This window comes from Anopheles coluzzii, chromosome X, assembly GCF_943734685.1.
Source record: "Anopheles coluzzii chromosome X, AcolN3, whole genome shotgun sequence".
Taxonomy (NCBI): Eukaryota; Metazoa; Arthropoda; class Insecta; order Diptera; family Culicidae; genus Anopheles; species Anopheles coluzzii.
Window position 1 is genome coordinate 26898511 of NC_064669.1, and position 15061 is coordinate 26913571.

Consider the following 15061-nt stretch of genomic DNA (forward strand, 5'->3'; position numbering starts at 1 on the left):
CTGCTGCTGCTGCTGCTGCTGCTGCTGCTGCTGCTGCTGCTGCTGCTGTTGCTGCTGCCGTTCCCGCTCTCGCCGCCTCAGCCGTTGCTGGCGCTTCCGGGCCGTCTCCCGGTTTCCACCTTGTCCCGACGACTGCTGCAGGGTTGCGTTCGCTGCAGTCTGCAGCTCAAGCACCGAACGAGTGCCCGTGAGCAGCAACTCGTTCTCGCGACGAAGTGCCGGGTTTTCCTCGCGGCAAAGTCGCAGCTCCTCCAGCGTCGCCGTTAGCTGGGCGCCGATGCTTTGGAGCTGTGCCATCAGCAAGGCACAACTTCCCGCGTCGATGGGCCCAGCAACAACCACGTTGCCCGGGACAGGAGATGCCGTTGGTGTTGGCTGTGCTGCTGCTGGTGGCTCCAAGTCCATGGCCGCCTCCGCTGCCTCACACTCCAACGTGGGCTCCGGCATCGCGATGATGGTGCTATTCAGCTCGTCGTCATCGCTGGAGTAGCACAACTCCATCATCGGCGTTGCCGGGCGCTCAATCGCCAATGGCTGCGTCGCCACTACCGACCTTTTTCTGGACCGCAGCTGGTACGGCGCACTCACTTGCAAGGGTTGGGCCTCGTCACCCATCCCCTGCGTTTTGTTTCACTTTCCCGTTCGTACGCGCACCTCTTAATACGAGGGTATGAACGCAGCCCGTCGCACTCTGCGTTGAACGCGCGATACGAAGCGATGCACTACACTCAAAACTGGCAACACTGCCGCAAGCGTTTTTGACCATGCTGGCCACACTGCTGGGTAGCCGGGCCAAAGCCAATGTCAGCAAACACTTGCCCGATTGGCTCGGGCTACCCGTTCCGGAGTGGTGCACGGTTGAGATTTTGGCCACCTGTCAAAACTGGCCGCCCTGGAAAGGCCAAAAATGGCCACGATGGCAACACAGGCAGATAGCCGGGGCGATGCTGATTCCAGCGAGCACTTGCTCGTCCGGATCCGACAAGTGGTTCCGGAGATAGACCAGTTTTAATTTTGACAGGTGGCGCCCTCTAGTACATTGGTGGTGCAGTTAAACGTCCCAAAATTTGAAAAGTGCACTGTTCGCTGTTGCACTGATTTGGACGTCCGGGTAGTCCAGACAAGCCGAATTTCCCCGCGCACCTGTATCACATGTCCACTGAATTTTCCTGATTTTCCCGGAAAAGTTATTCCGGAAAAACACAATTTTTGGTGGAATATCGCTTGTAACTTCTCACACGCTTTTCCGATCCACGATTTTCACACACCGGCGGAATGGTCTTTCACGGCCCCGCCGTTTGACGTTGAAGCGCGTGCACACTCACTTTTTTGTTTTCCCGATATTCCGGAAAATTTTTGGCATGCGGCCAGAGGACGGCGGCTCCGCGATTTTGCCACAAAAATTTTCCAGATCGGTCAACAATTTCCCGACTTTTTGCACTTTTTGTGTTTGTTCTGTATGCCTGTGACGTCACGCCCCGTACGACCGTTGCTGACGTCACAGTAGATGACCGTTGGTCGCAAAGTGGGTTCATTATACAGGTGGGCTTATCCCGAACAATTTGACAGCCGTGCTGTAGAAAAATGAAAACGAAATGACAGGAGGGGATTCGATCATTTGTTGATGTATGCGTGTGAATTCCAATGGCTGTTTTGGTTGATGTGTCGTAGTGTAGGTGAAAAACTACGTATCACAATCGAATCCCCTCCTGTCATTCGTTCGTCCAATATGGCCTTCCCGCCAAACCTATAAGCCCACCTAGTCCCTATACCCACTTTGGTTGGTCGAGGGGGGGCAGTCGCTGACGTCACAGCCGTTGACCGTTGGTCCAGGGGGGGGGGGCAAGATTTCTCGACCAAGCCCGGCCGGCACGTGCCAAGGTCGAACAAGGACAAACTTTTGAACAAACACGTCTGTGCCAACCGTATGTTATGTACACTTTCCTATACGAAAAACTACCACCCGCGATCCTGGTCGTAGTTTTTCACGGATTTTCATAAAACTTTCACTGTTGGACGGAGCTCGTCAGCGCCCGTCTTTTGACGTATTTTTCATGAAGATCCGATCACTTTTCACAACTTTTTAAAGCACTTAAGTATTTTATATAAACACTTTTTGCACTTACGATAACATCGACGGGTTTCGTTTCGCGCGGACACTCGATGCGTCGTTGAGTTTGTCTCGCCAAGACGCTTCTAACAAAACTTCGTTTGCGAAAATCCGTTCACTTTTCGCAAAGTTAGCAAAATTGCCACTCAAGAAGTTCACTAACTTTTTTATACACTTTTCCAAAAAACTGGGTACGCCACTTTGTTCAACTCCTTGGCCCCGACTCAGATATCAATTTTTATTGAAAACGGCCAAGTAGTTTTGCGTGGTGCAACTTCAAAGTTTCCGCCAAAACTTTAGCATTTTTTAAACAATTCACGAATTTTTAGAGTTGCACAACTCGGTGGATTTTGCCCCGATCGGGCCAATCGACACTTAGTTTGAAAGAGCGTGCAAGTTTCTACACTATTCGTGGAAAATGAGGGCAATCTGGCGCCTAGAACTCGATTTCCCAAAGTTATGGAAGTTTTGCACTTTACTTAACTAAGTCATAACTTCAATCCTCTATAACTTTTTTGTTTTCCAACCGATCTGGAAGTCCGACCACTCACCAGAAAGGTATTCTCGCCACGCACACGATGGTGTTGTTTGTGTAACGCTCACTACAACACTTTTTGAAATATTTTGAGAAAACACTTAAAAAAGTTGTATAACTCTTAATATATTTTCCACTTTTTCACTAAACCGATATGGGTATCGATCAATAGGTTTTATCGTTCCGCACCATTTAAAACTTTGATCGGGCGAATCCGACAATTTTTCACCAAGTTATTGCGGAAAAACCGCGTGCACAGTCACTTTTTTATTTATCAACTTTTTTGAAAAATTTTTTGCACACGGCCAGGGGACGGCGGCTCCGCGACTTATCAATAAAATTTTTTCATAAAGTTTGATAACTTTTCGAATTATTCGACTTTTTCGTTTTTCACCAGATTCGAATTTCACATATACGGTCGATTATGCACACTGCATATATATCGATCACACTTGAGTACGGAGCTCGACGGAAACACGTCCGCTCACGACGACGGCTCGAGCGTTACTACACAGGGATAACTGGTTTTTGTTTTTTTTTTTCAAAACGGGTTTCTTTATTTGTGTAAGTTTTAGAACCCTCCCTCACCCCTACATTTATGCCCGCGAGGGCGTACCCTGAAGGGGGTGTCAAGGCTTCATTGCCTGGTCTTGTTTTATTTTTTATTTTGAGTGCAGAAGAAAAACTAAACCACTAATTTCCCTCGAAAAGGGCACTTATTCACGCTTTTAGCGTAGCTGTATTGACGTGTGCGTAAAACGCCTAGCGGGAGGCAACTTCCGCCTCGACCGCTGCGGCTTCTTCCGCAGCACTCAGGCCACCGTCCGTGGCTTCGTTATCTCGTTAATAAGCGCGGCTGCGCCTTCTAGACGGTCCAGCTGCGATATCCGCTCTTCCTCGGCCGTCTGAGTCGTCGTCGCTGCTGCTCGATGACGATGATGCAGGACTGCTCCCTCCGTACAGGCGTCTCGCGTCCTGTATCGCTTGACGCCTTCTCGCTCTGAACCGCGCCTGCCACAACCGAAGATCTGCAGTTCTGGGCGATGGTGGTGGAGATGGAAGACGTCCTGCTCGCTGCAACTCTCGTTGCCGTGCCCTGGCTGCTCGGCGGCTCGCGTGCTCGACGGATCTCCGCACGCCGTGCCTCCAGATCGGTAACATCTTCGACGTGCTGCTCGTCGTCCAAGGTTTGCTGAAGGTGAGCCGTAATCCGCTTAGCAGCTTCGCAGGTACGGCTCCAGCTCTCGGCATTGCGCAACAAGTGCTGCTGGAGGTTTTCCGGACGGACCGGGTCCGTACTTCCCGCGCCGAGTAGCTGCTGACGGACTTCAGCAAACCTCGAACACTCGAACACCGCGTGCTCCGCGGTATCAGGGACGCCGCTGCACCGCTGACAGTCAGGGGACGATGTGAAGCCATTGCGACACAGGTAGTCCCGGAAGAAGCCATGTTCTGAGAGTATCTGGCACAAACGGAACGACACATCTCCATGTTTCCTGGACTGCCAGCTGCCTATGTTGGGTAGTACACGGTGCGCCCAACGCGTGTACCGGCTGGTGTCGGCTTCCGCATCCCACTGTTGCTGCCATTGCTCGATCGTGGCCTGTCGCTCCTGCTTCCGGATGTTCGCCCTCGTGTCGGTGCGGTTGACGGCACTTAGTCACTGGTAGACCCGGGCGTCCTCATCCACCAGCAGGCAGATGGGGGTCAGACCAGCCAGGAGGGTGGCAGTCTCGTACCTCACGGTACGGAATGCTCGTGCCACCCTCAGTGCCATCTTTCGCTGGACACGCTCCAGTAGGCGACCAGGCTCTCATTTCTGCAGCTCCTTACTCCATACCGGTGCTGCATAACGCATAACAGACTCGTACACCGAAGCTAGCAGCTTCGCTTTCGATGCCCTTGGTCCGCTATGGTTTCGCAGAAGTCTGGATGTGGCGTCGGCGATCTTCTCAGCCCTCTCGGTGACCTCCTTGACGTGTGGCAGCCACGACAACTTGTCCTGGAGGGTCACGCCGAGATAGCGGATCGAGCGGGACGAGGTGACGTCCACGTCGCCTACTCGGACGGTGATCTGCGTCGGGGCTTTGGTGCTGGAAATGACCACCATTTCCGTTTTCGCCGGCGCTAACTCGAGATGGTGTCGAGCCATCCATTCCATCACTGTTGATATCGCCTGTTTCGCAGCAGCTTTCACGTTGTCTGGGATTGTGCCTGGGACCTGCAGCACCAGGTCGTCGGCATACCCCAGGATCTCCGCATCGGACGGCAGGGCGATGTCCAACACACCGTCGTACATCGTGTTCCACAGGGTGGGGCCCAAGATAGACCTCTGTTTAACCCCTGCCGTGACGGACCGCACTACCGGGCCATCAGAGGTTTCATACACCAGCTCCCGGTCCTGGAAATAGTTGTGTATGATGTGTTGGAGGCCGGCGGGAACACCTTTCGCCTGCAGCGCAGTGGCGATGGCCTGCCAACTGGCTGTGTTAAACGCGTTCCTTACGTCTAGCGCAGCAACTAGGAGGAACCGTTTGTCGCGTCGGTTCGTGCGACCGAACGACATCGCACGCTGGCCGGCCTCAACAACCCTCTGAATAGCACCGATGGTCGAGCGCCCTCTGCGGTAACCATACTGCCGGTCCGACAGTCGCGGTGAATCTGGATCTTCCAGGAACTCGTGCAGCCTGTTCAGGATCAAGCGCTCAAGCACCTTGCCCAGTGCATCCTACATGCACAGGGGCCGGTACGAGCTGCTCTCTCCGGGGGGTTTTCCTGGCTTCGGGATGAGTACAAGGCGCTGCCTCTTGCACGCTGCAGGAAACGTGCCGTTAACGAGGCAGTCCTGGTACAGCGCTGTGAAAACCCCCGTGTGCTGCAAGATGGCTGCTTTCACCACCGCGTTCGGGATACCGTCGAGTCCCGGGGCCTTTTTGTTGGCCATGCGGCGCGCGATGAACTGGAGTTCCTGGTCCGTCACTGCTGTAACCGCTCCTGACTGCTCCTCTCCCTCGATGGTAGCCGCTTCTGGCCAGACGAGGGGCGGGTACTGGGGGAAGAGATCGGACACGATGTGTTCGAGCCTGTCCCGCTCTGTCTCGGGTGGCGTCCGTCCACCACGGAGGTGGGATAGAACGACGAGATATCCGGCTCCAAACACATTCTCCTCGGCGATATCGATCAGCTCCTGGAACGAGTTCCTCTTGCTGGCCTTTATCGCCTTCCCCAGCTCCGCCCTCGCTGTGCGATGTTCCGCTGCGGCAATGCTCCGCTCTTGAAGATCGCTGGTCTGCCGCATCCGATCGCGGGCGCGATCGCAGTTCTCTCGCAGCAGCCTGAGCAGCGGCGTCCACCAGAACAGGTCACGATGGGGGTCACTATGCGACGTTGTAACCCGCTGCATCGTTTTGTCACACGCGGCGAGCATGATCTCGTGACTGACCGCCCGTTCTGAGAACCGCTCGTCAAGCAGCGTGGACAGGAAGGCTCGCTGCGAGAACTGCGTCGCCTTATACCGCCGATCCGCGTGTCGAATGCGCCCCTGATGTCTCATCCGTGGTGATGAGGGCTCGTTTACGACAGGAACTGTGGTGCCAACAGTGTACGTGATGTACCGGTGGTCGGAGTACGAGTAATCACCGCACACGTTCCCCGTTCCCGGCTGCGCGATGGTTGGTGTCGCAAACGCCACGTCAACGATACTCGCTGTTGCCGCTCCGTTGCCGTCGAAGGTGCTCGTCGTGCCCTGATTTAGCACAACCAGGTCTAGCTGCTGGATGGCACTGAGCAGCTCTTCTCCCTTCTCGCTGTTACGCTCGCTTCCCCATTCCACATGCCAGGCGTTGAAGTCGCCGGCAATGACGACTTCTGAATGGGTAAGCGTTTCGAGCTGTACTGCTTCAATGAAGCGCTCGAACTCGTCGGTGGGCTGACGAGGTGGAGCGTAACAGCTGAGGAAAGTGGTGCCGCCTATCTCGGCAGCGACGAGTCCCGGTGTGTTGCTGCACCAAATCCTCTGGAGAGGAAGAGACCCAGTTGCGACGATGGCAACCTTCTTCGAACAGTCGAAGGCCCATCTACCGTTGTTGGCAGGCGGTCGATACAGCTCCAACAGCAGCAGCACGTCCACTTTCTTTTCTCGGGCAGTTTGGAGGGCAATGTCCTGGGCCCTCTCTCCTCTGCCCAAGTTCACCTGCATTACTCGCAGTTGTGGGGTCATTGCAAGGCCGACCGGGCGCAGTCGGGGTGTCCAATTGTGTGTGGACCACCGCACTTGAGGCACTTCGTCGAAGAAGTGCAGTCCTTTGCCATGTGCCCCACAACGCCGCAGCGTATGCACATGTTCTGCCGGTCGTCGGGTGAACGGCAGTCATGGGCCCAATGACCCAGCTCGAGACAGCGATAGGAGCGCACACGCTCTCGAGGAGTCGGTGGCGCGGCTCTGACTTTGCTTACGCAAAAGCCCAGCTTGATTTTGGTGCCCTCCAGCTCCTTCGCGAACTTCGCGGGCAGTCGCACATACGCACGTTGGGTGCCGTCGGTCATCTTGGTCAAAGTGATTGAGACGATGCCCGCTCCCGACTCGAACTTGCTGTCAAGCAGCGAAGTTAGGTCCTCTTCTCGCGCTACCGGGTCAACGTCATGCACGATGACTGACGCCATTTCCGTGACGTGCCGGCACACTCCAGCACTGCCCACGATGGCACGAACCTGCTGCAGCATATACTGTGCGTTCGCCTTGCGACTCAGTGTAAGACGCAACAACGCCTTGCTGGTAAGGCGACCCAGGACGACGTGGTCCTTGAGCGGCTTGTACCGCTCGTCAGTCCTGACTGCCGTTTGCACAAGCAGCAGAAGGCTCTCCCAGTCTTGGTCTTCGTTGGGCGAAACCTCAATGAGCTCGGGCTTGGCCGGCTTCCCTGCTGTGATCGCTGCTGCTGAGGTCGCTGCTGCTGTTGACGCTGTTGCTGCGGACGCTGTTGCTGTTGCTGGTGCGGCTGCTGCTGCTGCTGCTGCTGCGGGCGCTGCTGCTGCTGTCGCTGCTGCCGGAGCTGTGGTGGAACAAAGCGTTCACCTTGCTGCTGTTGCTGCTGCTGCTGCTGCTGCGGTTGACGATGCCGCTGGGACGGGCGGCCTCTTACCACCGTTGTCCAAAGCTGCTGCTGCGGCTGCTGCTGCTGTTGTTGCTGCGGCTGCTGCTGACGCTGCTGCTGACAATGCTGCTGCTGCTGGCGTTGCTGCTGCTGCTGCTGCTGCTGCTGCTGCTGCTGCTGCTGCTGCTGCTGTTGCTGCTGTCGTTCCCGCTCTCGCCGCCTCAGCCGTTGCTGGCGCTTCCGGGCCGTCTCCCGGTTTCCACCTTGTCCCGACGACTGCTGCAGGGTTGCGTTCGCTGCAGTCTGCAGCTCAAGCACCGAACGAGTGCCCGTGAGCAGCAACTCGTTCTCGCGACGAAGTGCCGGGTTTTCCTCGCGGCAAAGTCGCAGCTCCTCCAGCGTCGCCGTTAGCTGGGCGCCGATGCTTTGGAGCTGTGCCATCAGCAAGGCACAACTTCCCGCGTCGATGGGCCCAGCAACAACCACGTTGCCCGGGACAGGAGATGCCGTTGGTGTTGGCTGTGCTGCTGCTGGTGGCTCCAAGTCCATGGCCGCCTCCGCTGCCTCACACTCCAACGTGGGCTCCGGCATCGCGATGATGGTGCTATTCAGCTCGTCGTCATCGCTGGAGTAGCACAACTCCATCATCGGCGTTGCCGGGCGCTCAATCGCCAATGGCTGCGTCGCCACTACCGACCTTTTTCTGGACCGCAGCTGGTACGGCGCACTCACTTGCAAGGGTTGGGCCTCGTCACCCATCCCCTGCGTTTTGTTTCACTTTCCCGTTCGTACGCGCACCTCTTAATACGAGGGTATGAACGCAGCCCGTCGCACTCTGCGTTGAACGCGCGATACGAAGCGATGCACTACACTCAAAACTGGCAACACTGCCGCAAGCGTTTTTGACCATGCTGGCCACACTGCTGGGTAGCCGGGCCAAAGCCAATGTCAGCAAACACTTGCCCGATTGGCTCGGGCTACCCGTTCCGGAGTGGTGCACGGTTGAGATTTTGGCCACCTGTCAAAACTGGCCGCCCTGGAAAGGCCAAAAATGGCCACGATGGCAACACAGGCAGATAGCCGGGGCGATGCTGATTCCAGCGAGCACTTGCTCGTCCGGATCCGACAAGTGGTTCCGGAGATAGACCAGTTTTAATTTTGACAGGTGGCGCCCTCTAGTACATTGGTGGTGCAGTTAAACGTCCCAAAATTTGAAAAGTGCACTGTTCGCTGTTGCACTGATTTGGACGTCCGGGTAGTCCAGACAAGCCGAATTTCCCCGCGCACCTGTATCACATGTCCACTGAATTTTCCTGATTTTCCCGGAAAAGTTATTCCGGAAAAACACAATTTTTGGTGGAATATCGCTTGTAACTTCTCACACGCTTTTCCGATCCACGATTTTCACACACCGGCGGAATGGTCTTTCACGGCCCCGCCGTTTGACGTTGAAGCGCGTGCACACTCACTTTTTTGTTTTCCCGATTTTCCGGAAAATTTTTGGCATGCGGCCAGAGGACGGCGGCTCCGCGATTTTGCCACAAAAATTTTCCAGATCGGTCAACAATTTCCCGACTTTTTGCACTTTTTGTGTTTGTTCTGTATGCCTGTGACGTCACGCCCCGTACGACCGTTGCTGACGTCACAGTAGATGACCGTTGGTCGCAAAGTGGGTTCATTATACAGGTGGGCTTATCCCGAACAATTTGACAGCCGTGCTGTAGAAAAATGAAAACGAAATGACAGGAGGGGATTCGATCATTTGTTGATGTATGCGTGTGAATTCCAATGGCTGTTTTGGTTGATGTGTCGTAGTGTAGGTGAAAAACTACGTATCACAATCGAATCCCCTCCTGTCATTCGTTCGTCCAATATGGCCTTCCCGCCAAACCTATAAGCCCACCTAGTCCCTATACCCACTTTGGTTGGTCGAGGGGGGGCAGTCGCTGACGTCACAGCCGTTGACCGTTGGTCCAGGGGGGGGGGCAAGATTTCTCGACCAAGCCCGGCCGGCACGTGCCAAGGTCGAACAAGGACAAACTTTTGAACAAACACGTCTGTGCCAACCGTATGTTATGTACACTTTCCTATACGAAAAACTACCACCCGCGATCCTGGTCGTAGTTTTTCACGGATTTTCATAAAACTTTCACTGTTGGACGGAGCTCGTCAGCGCCCGTCTTTTGACGTATTTTTCATGAAGATCCGATCACTTTTCACAACTTTTTAAAGCACTTAAGTATTTTATATAAACACTTTTTGCACTTACGATAACATCGACGGGTTTCGTTTCGCGCGGACACTCGATGCGTCGTTGAGTTTGTCTCGCCAAGACGCTTCTAACAAAACTTCGTTTGCGAAAATCCGTTCACTTTTCGCAAAGTTAGCAAAATTGCCACTCAAGAAGTTCACTAACTTTTTTATACACTTTTCCAAAAAACTGGGTACGCCACTTTGTTCAACTCCTTGGCCCCGACTCAGATATCAATTTTTATTGAAAACGGCCAAGTAGTTTTGCGTGGTGCAACTTCAAAGTTTCCGCCAAAACTTTAGCATTTTTTAAACAATTCACGAATTTTTAGAGTTGCACAACTCGGTGGATTTTGCCCCGATCGGGCCAATCGACACTTAGTTTGAAAGAGCGTGCAAGTTTCTACACTATTCGTGGAAAATGAGGGCAATCTGGCGCCTAGAACTCGATTTCCCAAAGTTATGGAAGTTTTGCACTTTACTTAACTAAGTCATAACTTCAATCCTCTATAACTTTTTTGTTTTCCAACCGATCTGGAAGTCCGACCACTCACCAGAAAGGTATTCTCGCCACGCACACGATGGTGTTGTTTGTGTAACGCTCACTACAACACTTTTTGAAATATTTTGAGAAAACACTTAAAAAAGTTGTATAACTCTTAATATATTTTCCACTTTTTCACTAAACCGATATGGGTATCGATCAATAGGTTTTATCGTTCCGCACCATTTAAAACTTTGATCGGGCGAATCCGACAATTTTTCACCAAGTTATTGCGGAAAAACCGCGTGCACAGTCACTTTTTTATTTATCAACTTTTTTGAAAAATTTTTTGCACACGGCCAGGGGACGGCGGCTCCGCGACTTATCAATAAAATTTTTTCATAAAGTTTGATAACTTTTCGAATTATTCGACTTTTTCGTTTTTCACCAGATTCGAATTTCACATATACGGTCGATTATGCACACTGCATATATATCGATCACACTTGAGTACGGAGCTCGACGGAAACACGTCCGCTCACGACGACGGCTCGAGCGTTACTACACAGGGATAACTGGTTTTTGTTTTTTTTTTTCAAAACGGGTTTCTTTATTTGTGTAAGTTTTAGAACCCTCCCTCACCCCTACATTTATGCCCGCGAGGGCGTACCCTGAAGGGGGTGTCAAGGCTTCATTGCCTGGTCTTGTTTTATTTTTTATTTTGAGTGCAGAAGAAAAACTAAACCACTAATTTCCCTCGAAAAGGGCACTTATTCACGCTTTTAGCGTAGCTGTATTGACGTGTGCGTAAAACGCCTAGCGGGAGGCAACTTCCGCCTCGACCGCTGCGGCTTCTTCCGCAGCACTCAGGCCACCGTCCGTGGCTTCGTTATCTCGTTAATAAGCGCGGCTGCGCCTTCTAGACGGTCCAGCTGCGATATCCGCTCTTCCTCGGCCGTCTGAGTCGTCGTCGCTGCTGCTGCTGCTGCTGGAGGATGCTGAACTGCTCTACCCGTACAGGCGTCTCGCGTCCTGTATCGCTTGACGCCTTCTCGCTCTGAACCGCGCCTGCCGCAACCGAAGATCTGTACGGCGTGCCGCAGTTCTGGGCGATGGTGGTGGAGATGGAAGACGTCCTGCTCGCTGCAACTCTCGTTGCCGTGCCCTGGCTGCTCGGCGGCTCGCGTGCTCGACGGATCTCCGCACGCCGTTCCTCCAGATCGGTAACATCTTTGACGTGCTGCTCGTCGTCCAAGGTTTGCTGAAGTTGAGCCGTAATCCGCTTAGCAGCTTCGCAGGTACGGCTCCAGCTCTCGGCATTGCGCAACAAGTGCTGCTGGAGGTTTTCCGGACGGACCGGGTCCGTACTTCCCGCGCCGAGTAGCTGCTGACGGACTTCAGCAAACCTCGAGCACTCGAACACCGCGTGCTCCGCGGTATCAGGGACGCCGCTGCACCGCTGACAGTCAGGGGACGATGTGAAGCCATTGCGACACAGGTAGTCCCGGAAGAAGCCATGTTCTGAGAGTATCTGGCACAAACGGAACGACACATCTCCATGTTTCCTGGACTGCCAGCTGCCTATGTTGGGTAATACACGGTGCGCCCAACGCGTGTACCGGCTGGTGTCGGCTTCCGCATCCCACTGTTGCTGCCATTGCTCGATCGTGGCCTGTCGCTCCTGCTTCCGGATGTTCGCCCTCGTGTCGGTGCGGTTGACGGCACTTAGTCGCTGGTAGACCCGGGCGTCCTCATCCACCAGCAGGCAGATGGGGGTCAGACCAGCCAGGAGGGTGGCAGTCTCGTACCTCACGGTACGGAATGCTCGTGCCACCCTCAGTGCCATCTTTCGCTGGACACGCTCCAGCAGGCGACCAGGCTCTCGTTTCTGCAGCTCTTTACTCCATACCGGTGCTGCATAACGCATAACGGACTCGGACACCGAAGCTAGCAGCTTCGCTTTCGATGCCCTTGGTCCGCTATGGTTTCGCAGCAGTCTGGATGTGGCGTCGGCGATCTTCCCAGCCCTCTCGGTGACCTTCTTGACGTGCGGCAGCCGCGACAACTTGTCCTGGAGGGTCACGCCGAGATAGCGGATCGAGCGGGACGAGGTGACGTCCACGTCGCCTACTCGGACGGTGATCCGCGTCGGGGCTTTGGTGCTGGAAATGACCACCATTTCCGTTTTCGCCGGCGCAAACTCGAGATGGTGTTGAGCCATCCATTCCATCACTGTTGATATCGCCTGTTTCGCAGCAGCTTTCACCTGGTTGTGCCTGTTCCTTACGTCTAGCGCAGCAACTAGGAGGAACCGATTGTCGCGTCGGTTCGTGCGACCGAACGACATCGCACGCTGGCCGGCCTCAACAACCCTCTGAATAGCACCGATGGTCGAGCGCCCTCTGCGGAAAACATACTGCCGGTCCGACAGTCGCGGTGAATCTGGATCTTCCAGGAACTCGTGCAGCCTGTTCAGGATCAAGCGCTCAAGCACCTTGCCCAGTGCATCCAACATGCACAGGGGCCGGTACGAGCTGCTCTCTCCGGGGGGTTTTCCTGGCTTCGGGATGAGTACAAGGCGCTGCCTCTTCCACGCTGCAGGAAACGTGCCGTTAACGAGGCAGTCCTGGTACAGCGCTGTGAAAACCCCCGTGTGCTGCAAGATGGCTGCTTTCACCACCGCGTTCGGGATACCGTCGAGTCCCGGGGCCTTTTTGTTGGCCATGCGGCGCGCGATGAACTGGAGTTCCTGGTCCGTCACTGCTGTAACCGCTCCTGACTGCTCCTCTCCCTCGATGGTAGCCGCTTCTGGCCAGACGAGGGGCGGGTACTGGGGGTAGAGATCGGACACGATGTGTTCGAGCCTGTCCCGCTCTGTCTCGGGTGGCGTCCGTCCACCACGGAGGTGGGACAGAACGACGAGATATCCGGCTCCAAACACATTCTCCTCGGCGATATCGATCAGCTCCTGGAACGAGTTCCTCTTGCTGGCCTTTATCGCCTTCCCCAGCTCCGCCCTCGCTGTGCGATGTTCCGCTGCGGCAATGCTCCGCTCTTGAAGATCGCTGGTCTGCCGCATCCGATCGCGGGCGCGATCGCAGTTCTCTCGCAGCAGCCTGAGCAGCGGCGTCCACCAGAACAGGTCACGATGGGGGTCACTATGCGACGTTGTAACCCGCTGCATCGTTTTGTCACACGTGGCGAGCATGATCTCAACCATGCGTTCGTGACTGACCGCCCGTTCTGAGAACCGCGCTCGGAAGGCTCGCTGCGAGAACTGCGTCGCCTTATACCGCCGATCCGCGTGTCGAATGCGCCCCTGATGTCTCATCCGTGGTGATGAGGGCTCGTTTACGACGGGAACTATGGTGCCAACAGTGTACGTGATGTACCGGTGGTCGGAGTACGAGTAATCACCGCACACGTTCCACGTTCCCGGCTGCGCGATGGTTGGTGTCGCAAACGCCACGTCAACGATACTCGCTGTTGCCGCTCCGTTGCCGTCGAAGGTGCTCGTCGTGCCCTGATTTAGCACAACCAGGTCTAGCTGCTGGATGGCACTGAGCAGCTCTTCTCCCTTCTCGCTGTTACGCTCGCTTCCCCATTCCACATGCCAGGCGTTGAAGCCGCCGGCAATGACGACTTGTGAATGGGTAAGCGTCTCGAGCTGTACTGCTTCAATGAAGCGCTCGAACTCGTCGGTGGGCTGACGAGGTGGAGCGTAACAGCTGAGGAAAGTGGTGCCGCCTATCTCGGCAGCGACGAGTCCCGGTGTGTTGCTGCACCAAATCCTCTGGAGAGGAAGAGACCCAGTTGCGACGATGGCAACCTTCTTCGAACAGTCGAAGGCCTATCGACCGTTGTTGGTAGGCGGTCGATACAGCTCCAACAGCAGCAGCACGTCCACTTTCTTCTCTCGGGCAGTTTGGAGGGCAATGTCCTGAGCCCTCTCTCCTCTGCCCAAGTTCACTTGCATTACTCGCAGTTGTGGGGTCATTGCAAGGCCGACCGGGCGCAGTCGGGGTGTCCAATTGTGTGTGGACCACCGCACTTGAGGCATTTTGGCTGAGAAGTGCATACCTTTGCCATGTGCCCCACAACGCCGCAGCGTATGCACATGTTCTGCCGATCGTCGGGTGAACGGCAATCATGGGCCCGATGACCCAGCTCGAGACAGCGATACCAGCGCACACGCTCTCGAGGGGTCGGTGACGCGACTCTGACTTTACTGACGCAAAAGCCCAACTTTATCTTGGTGCCGTCGAGTTCACTCACAAACATTGCAGGCAATCGCACGTACGCACGCTGTGTACCATCGGCCACCTTTGTCATTGTGGTCGACACAATTCCCGCTCCCGACTCGAACTTGCTGTCAATCAGCGAAGTGAGATCTTCCTCTCGGGCTAGCGGGTCGACGTCATGAATGACCAGTGACGCCATTTCCGTGACGTGCCGACACACTCCAGCACTGCCCACGATGGCACGGACCTGCTGCAGCATTCGCCTTGCGGCTGAGCGTGAGTCGCAGCAACGCCTTACTGGTGCGGCGGCCCAGGACGACGTGGTCCTTAAGCGGCTTGTAGCGCTCG

At 55.0% G+C, this 15061-nt stretch overlaps 1 protein-coding gene and 1 pseudogene across 1 annotated transcript; both read right to left on the reverse strand.

The window, feature by feature from the left end:
* Positions 1-7367: 7367 nt before the first annotated feature.
* Positions 7368-7882, reverse strand: LOC125906756 (UPF0746 protein DDB_G0281095-like; the record flags this gene model as incomplete). Its single annotated transcript, XM_049607165.1, has 1 exon — positions 7368-7882. A coding segment is annotated over one exon (492 nt), but the record flags the coding sequence as incomplete, so codon positions are not given.
* Positions 7883-11480: 3598 nt separating this feature from the next.
* LOC125906838 (uncharacterized) lies at positions 11481-14592 on the reverse strand (annotated as a pseudogene).
* Positions 14593-15061: the final 469 nt, after the last annotated feature.